The sequence below is a fragment of the Epinephelus lanceolatus genome, chromosome 8, assembly GCF_041903045.1.
Source record: "Epinephelus lanceolatus isolate andai-2023 chromosome 8, ASM4190304v1, whole genome shotgun sequence".
NCBI lineage: Eukaryota > Metazoa > Chordata > Actinopteri > Perciformes > Serranidae > Epinephelus > Epinephelus lanceolatus.
This window is the reverse complement of record NC_135741.1, coordinates 8,313,019-8,327,160: the sequence shown is the minus strand read 5'-3', so window position 1 is coordinate 8,327,160 and position 14,142 is coordinate 8,313,019. Positions and strand designations below refer to the sequence as shown.

At 42.3% G+C, this 14,142-nt stretch overlaps 1 protein-coding gene across 1 annotated transcript in view; it reads right to left on the bottom strand.

The window, feature by feature from the left end:
- The window catches only part of syt6a (synaptotagmin VIa), a 106,802-nt gene extending 101,683 nt beyond the window's left edge, over positions 1 to 5,119 (bottom strand). Inside the window, exon 1 of the mRNA XM_033630193.2 lies at positions 4,868 to 5,119. Coding sequence (XP_033486084.1) covers positions 4,868 to 5,024 — 157 coding nt within the window. The 5' untranslated portion in view covers positions 5,025 to 5,119. The remainder of the gene's footprint in view (positions 1 to 4,867) is intronic.
- Positions 5,120 to 14,142: the final 9,023 nt, after the last annotated feature.

The following is a 14,142-nucleotide window of genomic DNA, read 5'->3' as shown; positions in this document are numbered from 1 at the left end:
TGATACAATTTTGCAAACAGCCTAAATGATTTAGCTTCTAATAATAAATAGCACCAAGGCAAAAAGAGATGTAGGAGCTATAAGTCAAAAAGTCTGGTAACCACTGAAAGTTTAATCTTTATTTATAAACTCATTATGCTATAAAAGTTTAATCTGAAAAGTAACTACTAAAGCTATAATCTTTTTGTTCGTTTTAATACTAAACACGTTCCTTTGCAACACATACATTTCTATTTCTTCATTTTGTGACCACAACACCAAGCCCCCCGCTCCGGAAAAGATTTCAGATTTCAGGCACACAAATCTTCTGTGCTCCACATTTCAGGCACAAAATGTTTTCTTGCTTTAACCCCTGTGTTACACCTTTGGTGCAGTATCTTTTGTGAATCAGACCTTGAGATGAAGCAGATAGCAGTTGCCAAGTGATGCATAATTCATGGTGCCATCAGCGGCCGCAATTGAGTCTTCATGAATTTGCTTTTTTGTGTTTTCCTTTGTCTAATATCATTGTTTATTTAACAACTCTGTTTTGAGAGGCCTTCAACAAAGACCATTTCCCATAAGCTTGAGGTCCACTGTGTGCTGAACGTCTGTGCCGGACAAAAGAGACCCCGAGTGAGTTGAGAGGTTGCAGTTAGCTCTAACATGTCTGTAATAACAGCAGGACAGAGACGGGATTTTTTTTGGACCGCAGAGATGATGGCTAAAACGTTAAAAAGATGACATTAGAGTACTGGTCAGAAGTGAAAGACTTATTTGGATCTTTTACTGACAAATAACAATATCAGATTGTAAAAACACTCTGTCACAAGTAAAAGACCTGCGTTAAAATATTAGTAACCCTTTATTTTACAGTCTGCTAATTACCTGGTTTTAACTAGGAAACAGAATGGTAACAAAATCTAGTTATTAGGAAAGTACCAAAAGACCTGGCTAGTAAGTAAGAAGTTAATAGGTTACTTAGTGAGTACATGGAAACCTACCAGGAAACTAGATGGTAATAAAATCTAGGCATTCATATAGTACCAATAAGAAAAGATAGTAACTACTAAGTTATTACCTCGTGAATAAATAGTAAACCTGCACTTGTGAAGCAGCTTTCTAGTCTTCTGACCACTGAAAGCGCTTTTACACTACGAGTCACATTCACACAGTGGTGACAGAGGCTACCGTACAAGATGCCACCTGCTACTCAGTTGTAGACATTCAATTTGGGGTTCAGTATCTTGCACAAGGACACTTAGACATGTCGAAGGGGATTGAATCGCTGATCCTCCGACTAGTGGACAAACCGGCTCCACCTCCAAGGCCCCAGCTGCCCACATGAAAAAAGTACTAGGATATTAGTTTAAAAAATATTGTTAAGAAAGTACCTTAGCAAGTGCATGAAAATTAGCAACAAAAAGTGCTTAAGATACCAGTAGTACAGTTCATTTCAGTTCGGTATGCATTTTGGTACCAATGGAACTGTTCTGTACCGTCTCCATTTTTGGTCCCCCCTCTGTTGGGGTACCTAGCACACAGATCTGGTACTAAAAGGTGGAGCTGTGAACACTGCAGTCTGATTGGTCAGTAGAGGACAGTCACTCTGCTCAGGGCTGAGTTGTGTCTGGTTTTGAGGCTCATGTAACCACTGTTCATACTGTGGAGAGCTTCATTAGTGAACTGTAACTATAAAATGAAAGGATGTTTTGCTGCCTCTCACAGCAGCTGGAGTCTGAGAAAAAATAACTTCATTCACTGGGCCAACTGCCAGCGACTTTTAAGGTGGAACGTTTACTTGTTGCATGAGGTGACGACGTGACGCACACCTTATGCCCTCTATACACTGCGATTTTAGCAATCTTATAAGACCATTGCATGACACACTGTGAGACGTGGATCTAATAAACTTTGGTACGACGTCAAGTTTGATGTGTGCAGATTGTACGATGGCCTTCCATGCAGCATCTTTTTTCTCGCGGTCATGATAGCAGCTGGAGGAAACATTAATAAACAAGGCTTCTGCTGCCACAGCTCTACCAAACTTTCCTCTGTCTGGGAGTTCGTTTTTTTGTTCGTTTTACCTCCATGGCAAGCGGTCATTTATTTGGGTTTAGCGCCGGTGACCATTGTGTCATTTCGTGCTGCATTTCTATTGGTTGATTAGAAGACGTAGGTCGTAGCAGCTGTCACACTGTGAGATAGTCATCCTAAATTTCTGACACTGTCAGAATTTTATCTCAGGTTATCTTTGGTCGCAAGATGTTGACAACGGCCGTCCTTGAACCTGTCTCACAGTGCGACGTAAGACCACCGTTTTAGAGCCACGACCAAAGATATCGCCACATTTCTCCCACGATGGCCATCTTTCATCTGGGACAGCCCAAAATCGCACAGTGTATACCGGCTGTTAAATTTCAATAGGACAACTATGACCATTACTTAAGTTGTTTTTTTGTCTCTGTAAGATGGCCTACACCTTTAGAAATTAGTGGATCTTCAAGCATGAAAAAATATTAAGTTCAAGTAGACTATGTGAACTGCGTATATATTCTAGTCCTCAATTAGAGAAAAAAAGCATCATGGAGCATCTTTCCTGTGGGCTACAGCAACACTAAACCCCCGAGCTTGCCTGAGAAGGAAAAAATGCACAAACCTGCTATTTTTAAATATCCCATGGAGAGAGACTCTCACTGCAGCCTGTTTTATTTTGTTCTGAAAATGTCAGCGTGCAGCCTCGTGTGTGGATGAGAAACGAGGTGCAGACTTCCATCTGTGTCACCGCTGATGAGGAAATACAGCTAGAACTGTTTGTGGTGGAAACACTTAGTGGATGAAGGGTCTAGGTATCATGTCTGAAGGGTTACTTTTGGTTCCGAAGGTACTATGACGAAAGTGTTTGGTGGAAATTGGGCTTAAAAGTACTCATTAGGCAGCAAAATGGCCCCTGTCAATGTAATGTTACCGTACATATATATATATATATATATATATATCTGATACTTTTTGGTAGTTCAAACCTTGATAGCATATCATTTTGAAAATTCCTGATACATTTTCTGTGTGAAATTTAATCTGAAAAGTAGCTTAACCCGTGTCAGATAAATTTCGTCAATTAAGAAATGAAATATTTCCCTTAATTGTAGTGGAGTAGCAGCTTAAACTTGCTTTAAATGGAGATACTCAAGTAAAAGTACATCAAAATTGTACTTTGTTTACCAGATGAGTCCGCAAATCAAAGCAAAGGATGTGTGTACTGATGTGTTAGCAAAAACAAACTAACTAGTAGTATGGTAAGAAAATTATATCGTTCAGTTAGTGTAGTTTTTAGTCGTGTGTTATAAGAAGGGAAGGAATAATAAGTTGTAGCCTCAGCACATTCATGGTCTGTTTCTTTAAATTCCTGTTTGTTGAACAGCCACATAGTGCTCTATGTGGGACCTATGAATTATAGAAACTAAAAATATATACAAGGAGACATTTCATACAACCCCCCCTCAACCTGCACATCCTCCAACACTATGGGAAGCAGCTTGTCTTTAGCTTCCATGTGGCAGAAATAATCCACATCAATGGCTGCATAACATGCAATGGCATTTAATGTCCCCACAGCTCAGTAGTGGATGCCAGTGGCACTGTGATGTACGTTCAATTCCTCCGCTGAGAATGATGTGAGTTGACAGTGGATTTGGTCAGGATTGGTGTGACATGAACTCTGTGAACAGGGACCCATCCTCGAAAAAGCAGCTACAAATGATATTTCTTCTTTCTTGTGCACCTGCTGACGAACAGCCAGACTCACTCGTTGGAAGAGGAAATAAAAAATCAGCTGGATTAGCAGTTATGGGTGTCTAATATGCAACAGATCACATAACTAGCATGGAATTATATTTGGTAATATATTTACTGCGTAGATATTTTAAATCCAGTTAATCCAGATAAAAATAAAGTGCTGTTTTTCAAATTGTACACGGAGATATTTTAATGTTTAAGCTCTGATATCAAAACAATCTGAACACTGTCAGAGCTCAGGGACGCCTGTCTGTCTAAATCTATCAAGCTACAATTCTCCACACACCCTTTCATCACATCTTGTGTAGTGTTCTCTGCAGCATAACACTAAATTCACCAGGTCAGTCAATGTTTGCCAGATCAAACATTACATTTTCACAACTAATATTCACACACAACAAATATTAAAGCACACAAGAGCGTCTCCATTAATAATGCGTCTGACGAGAGGGATTATTCCTTTAACGGGGATGAAGCCAACCACAAGTGCCAAAGCAACAGATGCACGAGGCGGCAACAGATGTGTAAATCAACCCTCATGAATAACTCAAAAAATCCACTTCAGGATGTTGAAACTTTGCAGAGCAGATTAAACACACGGCACTGCTGCGTGATGCTTTTAACCTGGGCACAGCGAGATACATTTCTAAAGAGGTTTGTTTGTTTCTCATCTCTTTTTCTTCGGTAAGCCTGAGTGGTCAGGACAGCATCAGCTGGCATTAGTCAGCCCGAAGGCTTATCTATTAACGGTATAGATGCGCTGCTCTCTGGAGCAAACTGGGGAGTCAATGTGAGTTTGTTTTACACACCTATGGCTCCCTGTTGCCCCGGGGTCACAAAAACTCATTAAGGATGTATTAATGGCTCAGTCGAAGCTCTATCTGAGAAACCATCTGTGACTGCACGTGTGATAAACAGCAGGGGAAAGAAGTAAAACCACATGTTAACTGGCAATAAAATTCGATTTTAGCCGTGGCATTTACAAAATGAGCTTTCTTCTGAGGAAAAGACGAGCATGGAGACTTACAAAGCACACGAGGAGAGCTGCAGCCTCTCACCCCAGTATAGATCAGGAGTTAATTATAGTCCTTACCCAATTCTTTGTGGTCAGAGCTGTGGGTGGACAACAGGAAGAGGTAATCCTGACAGGTGTCCTGGTCCAACAGTGAGCTGTTGTGCAGGCAAAGGTCAACAATTAAGGTCACAGCTTTCTGACAGACCATGTCATACTCCTCTCGGTCAGAACTCATGCTCCCAGCTGCATCCTCAGCCGAGTGTGTGCTTATCCAAGGGGACTAACACACCCACACACACGCAGCAGCAGCAGCAGCAGCAGCAGCAGCAGCAGCAGCAGCAACCTAACATGCAGAAGATGAATTCAACTTGTCTCCGTCCTCGGCTGATTCTCCTTCCACGGTGTCTCAAATGTGTTTATGCACAAACACACTTGAGTGTATGTACAAATGTGTGTGTGTGCCTCAGTTTGTGTGTGTAAGCAGGACCATGGTAAGTGCATGAACATGTTGTATGCGTACTAATGTGTGTGTGCAGTAATGTGTGAGGACTTAATGAATCATATTTGTCCCCAGGTGATGGAGGGGCAGAATTATTGCATCACATACATACATACGCTACAGAAAGCAAGTCACAAAGAAACACAACAACTAACCAGAGCCTAGGAAAAAAAAAAAAAAAAAACGCCCCCTCCTCCACCTCCTGTCTCTTCATTGCTCTGTTACCACATCACTCCCCTGCCACACCCCCACCCCCCACCCTCAATGTGACTGTAAAGCCCCCGCCGCCACTCCTCCTCTGAGTCTGCACAAACAGAAAAAACCTAACGACCACTGGGCTTGTTTTTCTCACAGTTGGACAGATTCGGTCCCTGCAGGTCAAAATGTCTCCTGTGATAAAGTCCTCCTCGAGCTGAACCACCTGTGACTCCTCAGGTCTCGCTGCTCCCACCGACAATCCCCCCGTCGCTCAGATTGTGATCCCTGAGTGTTTACAACCTGTAATGATGAGGGTTTAACTATGTCTGTGAACAGGAGTAACAACGACAGGGAGGAGGGAGAACAAGTCATGAGGCTGCACAGTGTGAACTAATGCTGATATGTATGTGCAGTAGAAGTACTTTTATCAATATTGTACTGTAAAAATACTCCTGCTGTCATGTCTGATTCAGTGATTCAAAATATTTTATTTTCCGTGCCCTCAGTTCGGATGTGAGTGGGCATGTTTGTCCAAAAAGTGCTTTTTGCTTTGTGTGGTAGTGGTGCTTCACTTCCACTTTCAGTAATCACCGCGCTCTCGGGACATATAATGACACATACTGGTTTTAAACTGCCCGTGGGAATAATGAATACATAAACATGTGTCCATTCTTGATTAAAAGCTCTGTTTTCGCTGTCTACTTTTCTCTCTTTAAAGCACGCCATGTGAAATTACTTTTCCCAAACTCTCTTTTTTTCTCTTTTTATGGTTGTCTCTCGTCTCATCTAAGCCCCGAGGAACAAAGCTGGGCTTTGAAGCCAATTTAAAATAGTGGCAGATAGTGGAATTACACCATTCAGGTTGGACACGTGATGCTATGGGACCCAAAAAGACCTTTTCCCATAGACTTACATTATGAAAGAGACGTCTGTAAATCAGTGGATACATTTTTATGAGCGTCACAACCCCACGAAATGTTCACGATCAGTATTTGATTCATACGGTCTGATAACATTTCATATGTCTAGAAGAGCTGCAAGACTTAATAGTTTTATCCTCATTCAAGTTAGCAGAGTGCTAAATTGGAAGTTAGCCACTCGGCTGCACTCAGCTAGCATAAGTCTGTAGTGTGCTCGCTGTTTGGGCCCCACAATGCGAAAGATCTGGGTAATTTCATAAAACGGATATAGAGATATTTTGACTTTATGCACCACTGAGCAACTTCCATAGGAATGAACAGAGGCCGGCCTCCAACACTGTATCTAGGTCTCTTTATATACCCATGATCTCATCTTTCCTGTGTGTATCTCACTGACTGTAGTCCCAATGCTTATCAGAATGCAGAGGTTTGATTGGATGAGCAGGATCGCATGAGATGATTTAAAGGGAAATTTCGGTTTATCTCAACCCGTCTCCTATCGTCCTAAATTTGTTTCAAGTGACTAGTGACATAGAAATAATAGTTAGCATGTTAGTCGTTAGCCTAGATACAGCCGGGGCGTTAGTTAGTTAGTCCACTAAACAAGCTTTTTTTCCACAAAGACCACCTCATATTGTTAGGATAAATGTCAGAGAACATATAGAAAACGACATGTAAATGTGTTGTCTTACCTTACCGGTGTGCTGCCATGTTTGTTTACCATTTAGCTCTGCTTTCCAAAGCGGGGCCGAAATATCGCAAGAACAAGCAGTGATCTCATAGCGTGCCTGAACAAGCAGCAACAGCTGGAAGGCAGGACCAGACAGTAGCCTGAAAAGTTCATTCATTTATTTTATGAAAGATTTATAGAATAATGGCTGACTTTTTGCCAGACTTCGACTTTGTGGAGGAGGAATTTGATTTTGCAGAGTTTGATGGCCGCCCTTATTTATTTGAGCCAGAATACACTGACGAAGAGCTTCATGAAATTGAAGAATGGAGGAGGAGAGAGAGAGAGGCGCAACAGGTAGAGGACGAGAGAGGAGGAATGGCTGCTGCAAGGCTGCGTAGCTCTGGAGATTGGTGGTGTACCTGTGAATGCTGTGCCCCAGTGCCCACAGAAGAGGAATGCCTCTGTTGCAAGGAATGGGACCGGTTGCAACCTTATTTTCAAGGTCTGGATGTGACCGAGTACGAGACACCTCCACCTGGAGTAACGTTAGTATCCAGCTGGGCTTTAGAGTTTGCAAGATATATTTCGGCCGCGCTTTGGAAAGCAGAGCTAGATGGTAAACAAACATGGCAGCACACCGGTAAGGTAAGACAACACGTTAACATGTCGTTTTCTATATGTTCTCTGACATTTATCCTAATGATATGAGTCGGTCTTTGTGGAAAAAAAGCTTGTTTAGTGGACTAACTTTGCACTTGAAGGTTGCCTGTTCACTTACGTTTTATCAGGTCTGACGCTACGGCTGTATCTAGGCTAACGGCTAACATGCTAACTATTATTTCTATGTCACTAGTCACTTGAAACAAATTTAGGACGATAGGAGATGGGTTGAAATAAACCGAAATTTCCCTTTAACACAGTGATTCCCAACTGGTCCAGCCACGGGGTCCAAATTAGGGTTGTCATGAGAACCGACACTTCAGTACCAAGTCGATGCCAACAAGCAAAAAATACGTAGGTACCTGTTTTTTTTCGGTACCTTAAGTACCAGATACAACTTTGCCCTCAGCAGGCCATGTTGATTCATGTCGGAACTGACGGGGGCAGTATACGCGCGTCAGTCGGTGCCGAGGATGAGCGCCAAAGAGGAACCCCTGTTCTCCATCGTCTTTGCTAGAAACAATGGCTTTTACAAGTGCTGCTGGAGCCACAACACCTCTGCTTGTTGAAAAGTCAGGTAGTAGGAGTCCTGTGTGGAGAGGGATAGGCCTCCTACACCGCAAGTGATGCGTTCGCCTAGTGCTTGCAAACGGTCGCTGTTTACTCACGTTTTCATTTCGGCGAGCATGTTGACAGGTTAGAGCATTTGCACCGCATCCGTTCTACGCGCTGCTCGAGTCGCGCTGCTTTCGCGAGCAAGCTCAAAAATAGAAGACACACCGTTTTTTTTGCGCGACTCGCGAGTGAATGGTCACGGTATTCAACAAAAAACATGAGTTTGTGTGTGTTGTGACCTCTCTCGGCCACCGTAGATATCTCCCCCTTGACCAAGCAAGACCTGACAGGCACATGTTTCATGTACTTACCTATATGTAATGCTAAATATTAATTCTCCAGGTGTTGGAATAATCACTGGCACGCGAACCTGTCCACCCTGGGCTTTGGGTCCAAACTCACTTCTTCTTTGGGGTTTATTGGAGATTTGCAAACACAGTGCACTACCGCCACCATCTGTTCGGTATTGGTGTGAATACACGTGTGCTGCCGCAATGCTTGTGGATTGCTTGCGGTGTAAATGAGGCCTTAGAATTAAAGTTTGAAACAGTTTTAATAAAGTAGTGAATATAGAAATACATGAGTTCTGTTTTTTGATTTTTATCGTGCTGTCAAATGAGTATCGAGAATTGTGGAGATTCACTGGTATTGGTATCGACTACTGAAATTCTGATATCGTGACAAGCCTAGTCCAAATTTCACCTTAGTTATTAGTTCAAGGTCCACGCAGTTTAATATATTCAGTGTCATACTTGTGTTTGGCCATGTCATCGAGCTAGTTTGCTGTTTCTGTCAAGGAGCTGTCTGTTAGTCACTAACTCTACAACAGGAAACAACCAACAAAGTAAAAGAAATTCACAAACTTAAAAATAAAGTGTTTTTTACAAACTTGACATGTTTGCAAGTCACCTGCGGTCCATTCAGAATGAACCTGCAACCCACTTCTGGACTGTGACACACCAGTTTGGAACCACTGATTTAACACATGCAGTTGGTTTGTAAGTGTCCAGGTCTGCTTACCAGTGCTACAAATGCTGCACTGTTTGAAAGAAACAGTCCGTCAGTGTTTCCTAATTCTCAATGGAGGGACTGCAGGTTTACAAGGGGGACACATTTTGGTCTCTATATATATATTATATTACAGACACAGCATTTTAATGTTACACTGGTGGAGGTGGAGCACATTTAGACCTCTTAAAGGTTCTGTAAGCAGCATCAGGGCATTAATATAGCAGCAAACCAGTGTTATCCATGTAAAGATATAGTGGAGTAATGGCATCCTTAATTTCTATAAATACACAGCATCTGTAGGGACAGGACAACATTTGGGTATCAGAAGTGTTCTGGTTACCCGAGTTGTACTGACAAATCATGTTTTAATGATGGTAACAGTCTGTGTGAAGAAGCGAAATGCAATCAGGGTCCATTGGCGATTGCAGTTAGGCTTTTTATTAGCTTGTTTTATTTATCTGCATTCATATGCAGATATCTGTATATAGAGATTAGTCCGAAATGATTGGCACACATAAGAGTAGGTCTTGGCTTGGATATCTGATGACTACACCGGATCGGCCTGAAATATTGGCCTTCACCCCCAGAAACTTTATCATCATCAGACTGAATGGGTTCAGAGATTGTGATGCCCTGAGCAGAGAGTGAAGTCATGCTACCTCTTTGATTGTTGTAATCTGAGTTTCTCTGTGGTTTGTCGCGGTAAAATGATCAGATTGTGCATGCATGTTAGTACATGTGTGTATCCCACTGGCTAGCTCAACGCTGCCATTTTACACTGCACACATACAGTGATTACCACTGATATTGGGACGGCGTTGTCGCAGAAGCATAGTGCCTAGCTGCTGGTTCTGGTTTAGTGTATGTTGTATTCTGTAGCACAGTATCATATTTTATAAGCTGATCATGTTTTGTTTTAAAATCTTAATCCATAAAGTAACTCATAACAAAGAATGAAAAATGAAAACTAATTGTACTCCAGTCAGATAATTGAAAGTACAGCCTTAAATATTATACAATATTTCCATTTGAAATGTTGTGGAGTGGAAGTACTGAGTTGAATAAAAATGAAATAATCAAGTAAAGTAAAGGGACCACTGGATATGTGTTCATTTTATATACAGTTTAAAACTTTGCACCAACTGTCAGTTTGATGTAACTAAGTGTGAGCTGGGATGTAAAAGTTGCTTGAATGTTTCTGTTGGGAGACTATTGAAGCTCAATAAAAGCAAATATACCTCGAGCAGCTGATCCTAAACCTCTGAGGATTCAATTCAAATTAATTTTTCATATTGGGTAATTAGAGTAAGTGAACACTCAGATGTGTTTATTATCAAATCAAGGCTTTGAAGCAAAAAAAAAAAAAAAACCCGAGAGAAAAACCTAATTGCCTTGACTTTTTCCACTGAATTATATTGAACTATATGTGAACCTGCTTGACCTTATCCCTTAATTATGTTCTTAACCATTAATTATAGTAATTCAATAAACCCTGTGACGAATCAGAAAAATGATTTCATGCTTTTCTAATTACAAAGTGATATTGAGTTTAAGCAGATCTCAGCTCGCCTCCTTAATTCAGTTAAAGCAGGGCGTAAATACGACGCTGTCTACATTGGCAGGCTATTGTTCCCAGATATCTCAGATAATTGAGAGCTTATTGTAGCCCCCACCCCGGGCTTCCTCTCAAAGGTTGGGTCTGGGGGTCTACTACGCTTCCTGTTACTCAAGATTGGATCTTCTCCTCTTTGGCAGTCCTGATTAACAGGCAAATAACAAATCGTTTCTGGCTGCGGTTTTTCAAAAGAGTCAATTACTTGTCTGCTTCTGCTACAGCTGATACTGACTCGCCCCCTTCATTTGCCCTGCGGTCCTGTTAATGCAAACAAGTTTGCTGCCTACCTGTATTCACATTCACAAGATGGTGCTTAGATGTCAAAACAAAGCCACCTCAGTGATTTCCTTCCAGTGCTGCAAACAGTGCCGATGTAACAGCTTTAATGTTGGAGGAAAATAGACCTGGGGTGCAGCACGTCTTCCCACTTCTACATTATTCAGAGGGTGTTGTCCAAAGATGTCCAGTATGTCAGACAAATAACGCCACTGGTTCCTTGTTAACGTATATATTGCATCATGAAGGCAGCTGGGAAATAACCTGCCATAAAAAAGATAATGCACCATTACTGAGAGAAGCCTCCAACATCTTCCCTCACTTCCACATTAATAATAACCCTATCTATACGCTGCAGTTCGAGGTAAACTTTACATCACAATACACATGAGTATGAGGTGAAATAATATATAATGTAGCAGACGGATAAAACACAGAGGAAGTCAGCAGAATAATAACAGAGGGCAGAGGTGGAATGAACTGTGCTTTCAAATTCGAGGTACTTGTACTTCACCAGAGTATTTCCATGTCTTGCAACTTTATACTAATACTATATCTCAGAGGAAAATATTCTTACGTCGCTACATTTCTCTGAGAGCTTTAGTTAATTTACAGATTATAGTTTTTCACACTCTTCCTGTTCAGTGATGTGTTGATTTTGAATGTTTGTGATGAACTGAAGGATGTTCCTCTACGTGTTGAGAAAATTCTAACCCTTAAAGGGATAGTGCACCCAAAAATGATAATTCAGCCATTATCTACTCACCCATATGCCGATGGAGGCCCTGGTGAAGTTTTAGAGTCCTCACATCCCTTGCGGAGATCGGCGGGGGGAGCGGCTAGCACACCTAATGGCAGACGGCGCCCCAGACTAACGTCCAAGAACACAAAATTGAATCCACAAAGTATCTCCATACTGCTCATCCATAGTGATCCAAGTGTGCTGCAGCTGCGACATAAAAAGTTGAATACCGGAGTCGAGCACTGGAAACCTGGTGGTGTAGTTGTTTCAAACGCAAAGCAATGCCAACAGATGAGGAAAGTCTTTGCTGCTCAGACTGGGAATTGGCGATGCCTGCACTTGAGAATCTGGACATCAGTACTGACGAGACTGCTGCTCTTCAGAGATCACCGATCACCCTGAGCGCGCACACGTGAGCGAGGAGCACAGAGAAACAGTCAGAGCTACAGGCTACAATGAGGCTAAAAACAGAGTTCATATGACGTTTTTCGAAACAACTTTTTATGTCGCGGCTGCAGCACACTTGGATTGCTACGGATGAGCAGTATGGAGATACTTTGTGGATTCAATTTTGTGTTCTTGGACGTTAGTCTGGGGCGCTGTCTGCCATTAGGTGTGCTCGCCGCTTCCCCCGCCGATCTCTGCAAGGGATGTGAGGACTCTAAAACTTCACCAGGGCCTCCGTCGGCATATGGGTGAGTAGATACTGGCTGAATTTTCATTTTGGGGTGCACTATCCCTTTAAGGCCCAGACACACCAAACCATTTTCAGAGAGCTAGCAGTGATGAAGGCTCTCTGCTGCGTTGCCCGACGTTGCCGTTTCCCAGCCAAAAAAGTTGCACATGAACATACCGCAAAGACTACAGCCAACAGTCAACCAACACGTACTTTCTGCACCTATGTGAGAGGAAATAATGCTGCGTTCCAGGCAAGTTTCTGAGCCCGTAAGTCACCACTTCAAGTCACGACTTCATAGCGTTCCAGGCAAGTCATGCCAAACTCTCAAAGCAACATGGCGGACCGTGCGGGGTTTATGTTTGTTTATGATCACTTCTGTCACCAAAGGTGCCGGTTCCTTTCTCATTTGAGCGAAACGGAGGAGGAGCAGTGCATAAGGTCACAGATGCTATTATACTTTTGATTTTATGTTATCTGTGTGTTTGGAAACGTATTTTGTATTGATTTATTCTTGCACTGGAAACCAGCTGTTAGAGCGGCTGCCAATAATGCGTTAACATTAGGGTTATTTTATGTCTATTTCTCACTGTGTATCACCTGCATCAACACTGCATCCATAGGGCTGCCATTGTTGTTTAGAGGAGTAAGGTATTTGGTTTAGAGGGATGTGTGACGTCAGAAAGCGTAACTGGGAGTACATCGATCTGGTACAAGTTCATGGGTGCTAAGTTACGGGTTTGACTGCCGTTCCAGTGCACTGTCACGGGTAGAAGGTTGTAAAAACATGATTTACAGGTTGCCTGGGACGCGCCATTAAAACAGGGAAACTGGAAGACCATCTTGAGGCTAGTTAGCTAGTTAGCTCGTTAACGACACTATCCAGTGTTGAAAGAACAGAGCATTTGCCGTGTACAAGTGAATAATAATACAAACCATCACCAAACATTTATGCTAAAGAGATCAATGGCTAAAGAAAAAAAATCTTACCTTATGTAAGAAGTTTTTTTTATGGTCTCACTCCCTCTTGAATTTAGGTGTTTGTTTACTTCTCTCACTTCCATTTCTCTTCTCGTCTGCTGAGCTGAAGCGCCAGTCAGAGTGATTTCATTCAACAATGGGCTTTGCTATCACTGCAGGTTCAACATGTTAAATCAGCCAAAAAAAAAGAGCCGACGGGAGCCTACAAGGGGCAACCGTCGGGACACACTGCACCAATGAGGGCGACAGACGCTCACCAACGGCTCAACTTTGACCAACAGCTGACCGTCAGCGTGGTGTGTCAGGGCCTTTGAGAGAATGACCGGACTAGCACCCCAGGAGCTCAGCTATTCATTGCTGTGAATTATGGTTAATAGCAAAATGTATTTAGGCCACTTAAAGAAAGGCCTACCAAAAAATATCAGTCTAAGTGGACACAGCCTTACCTCACTGTCAGACAGCCCTTTCCTTTGGTGCTACATTTCTT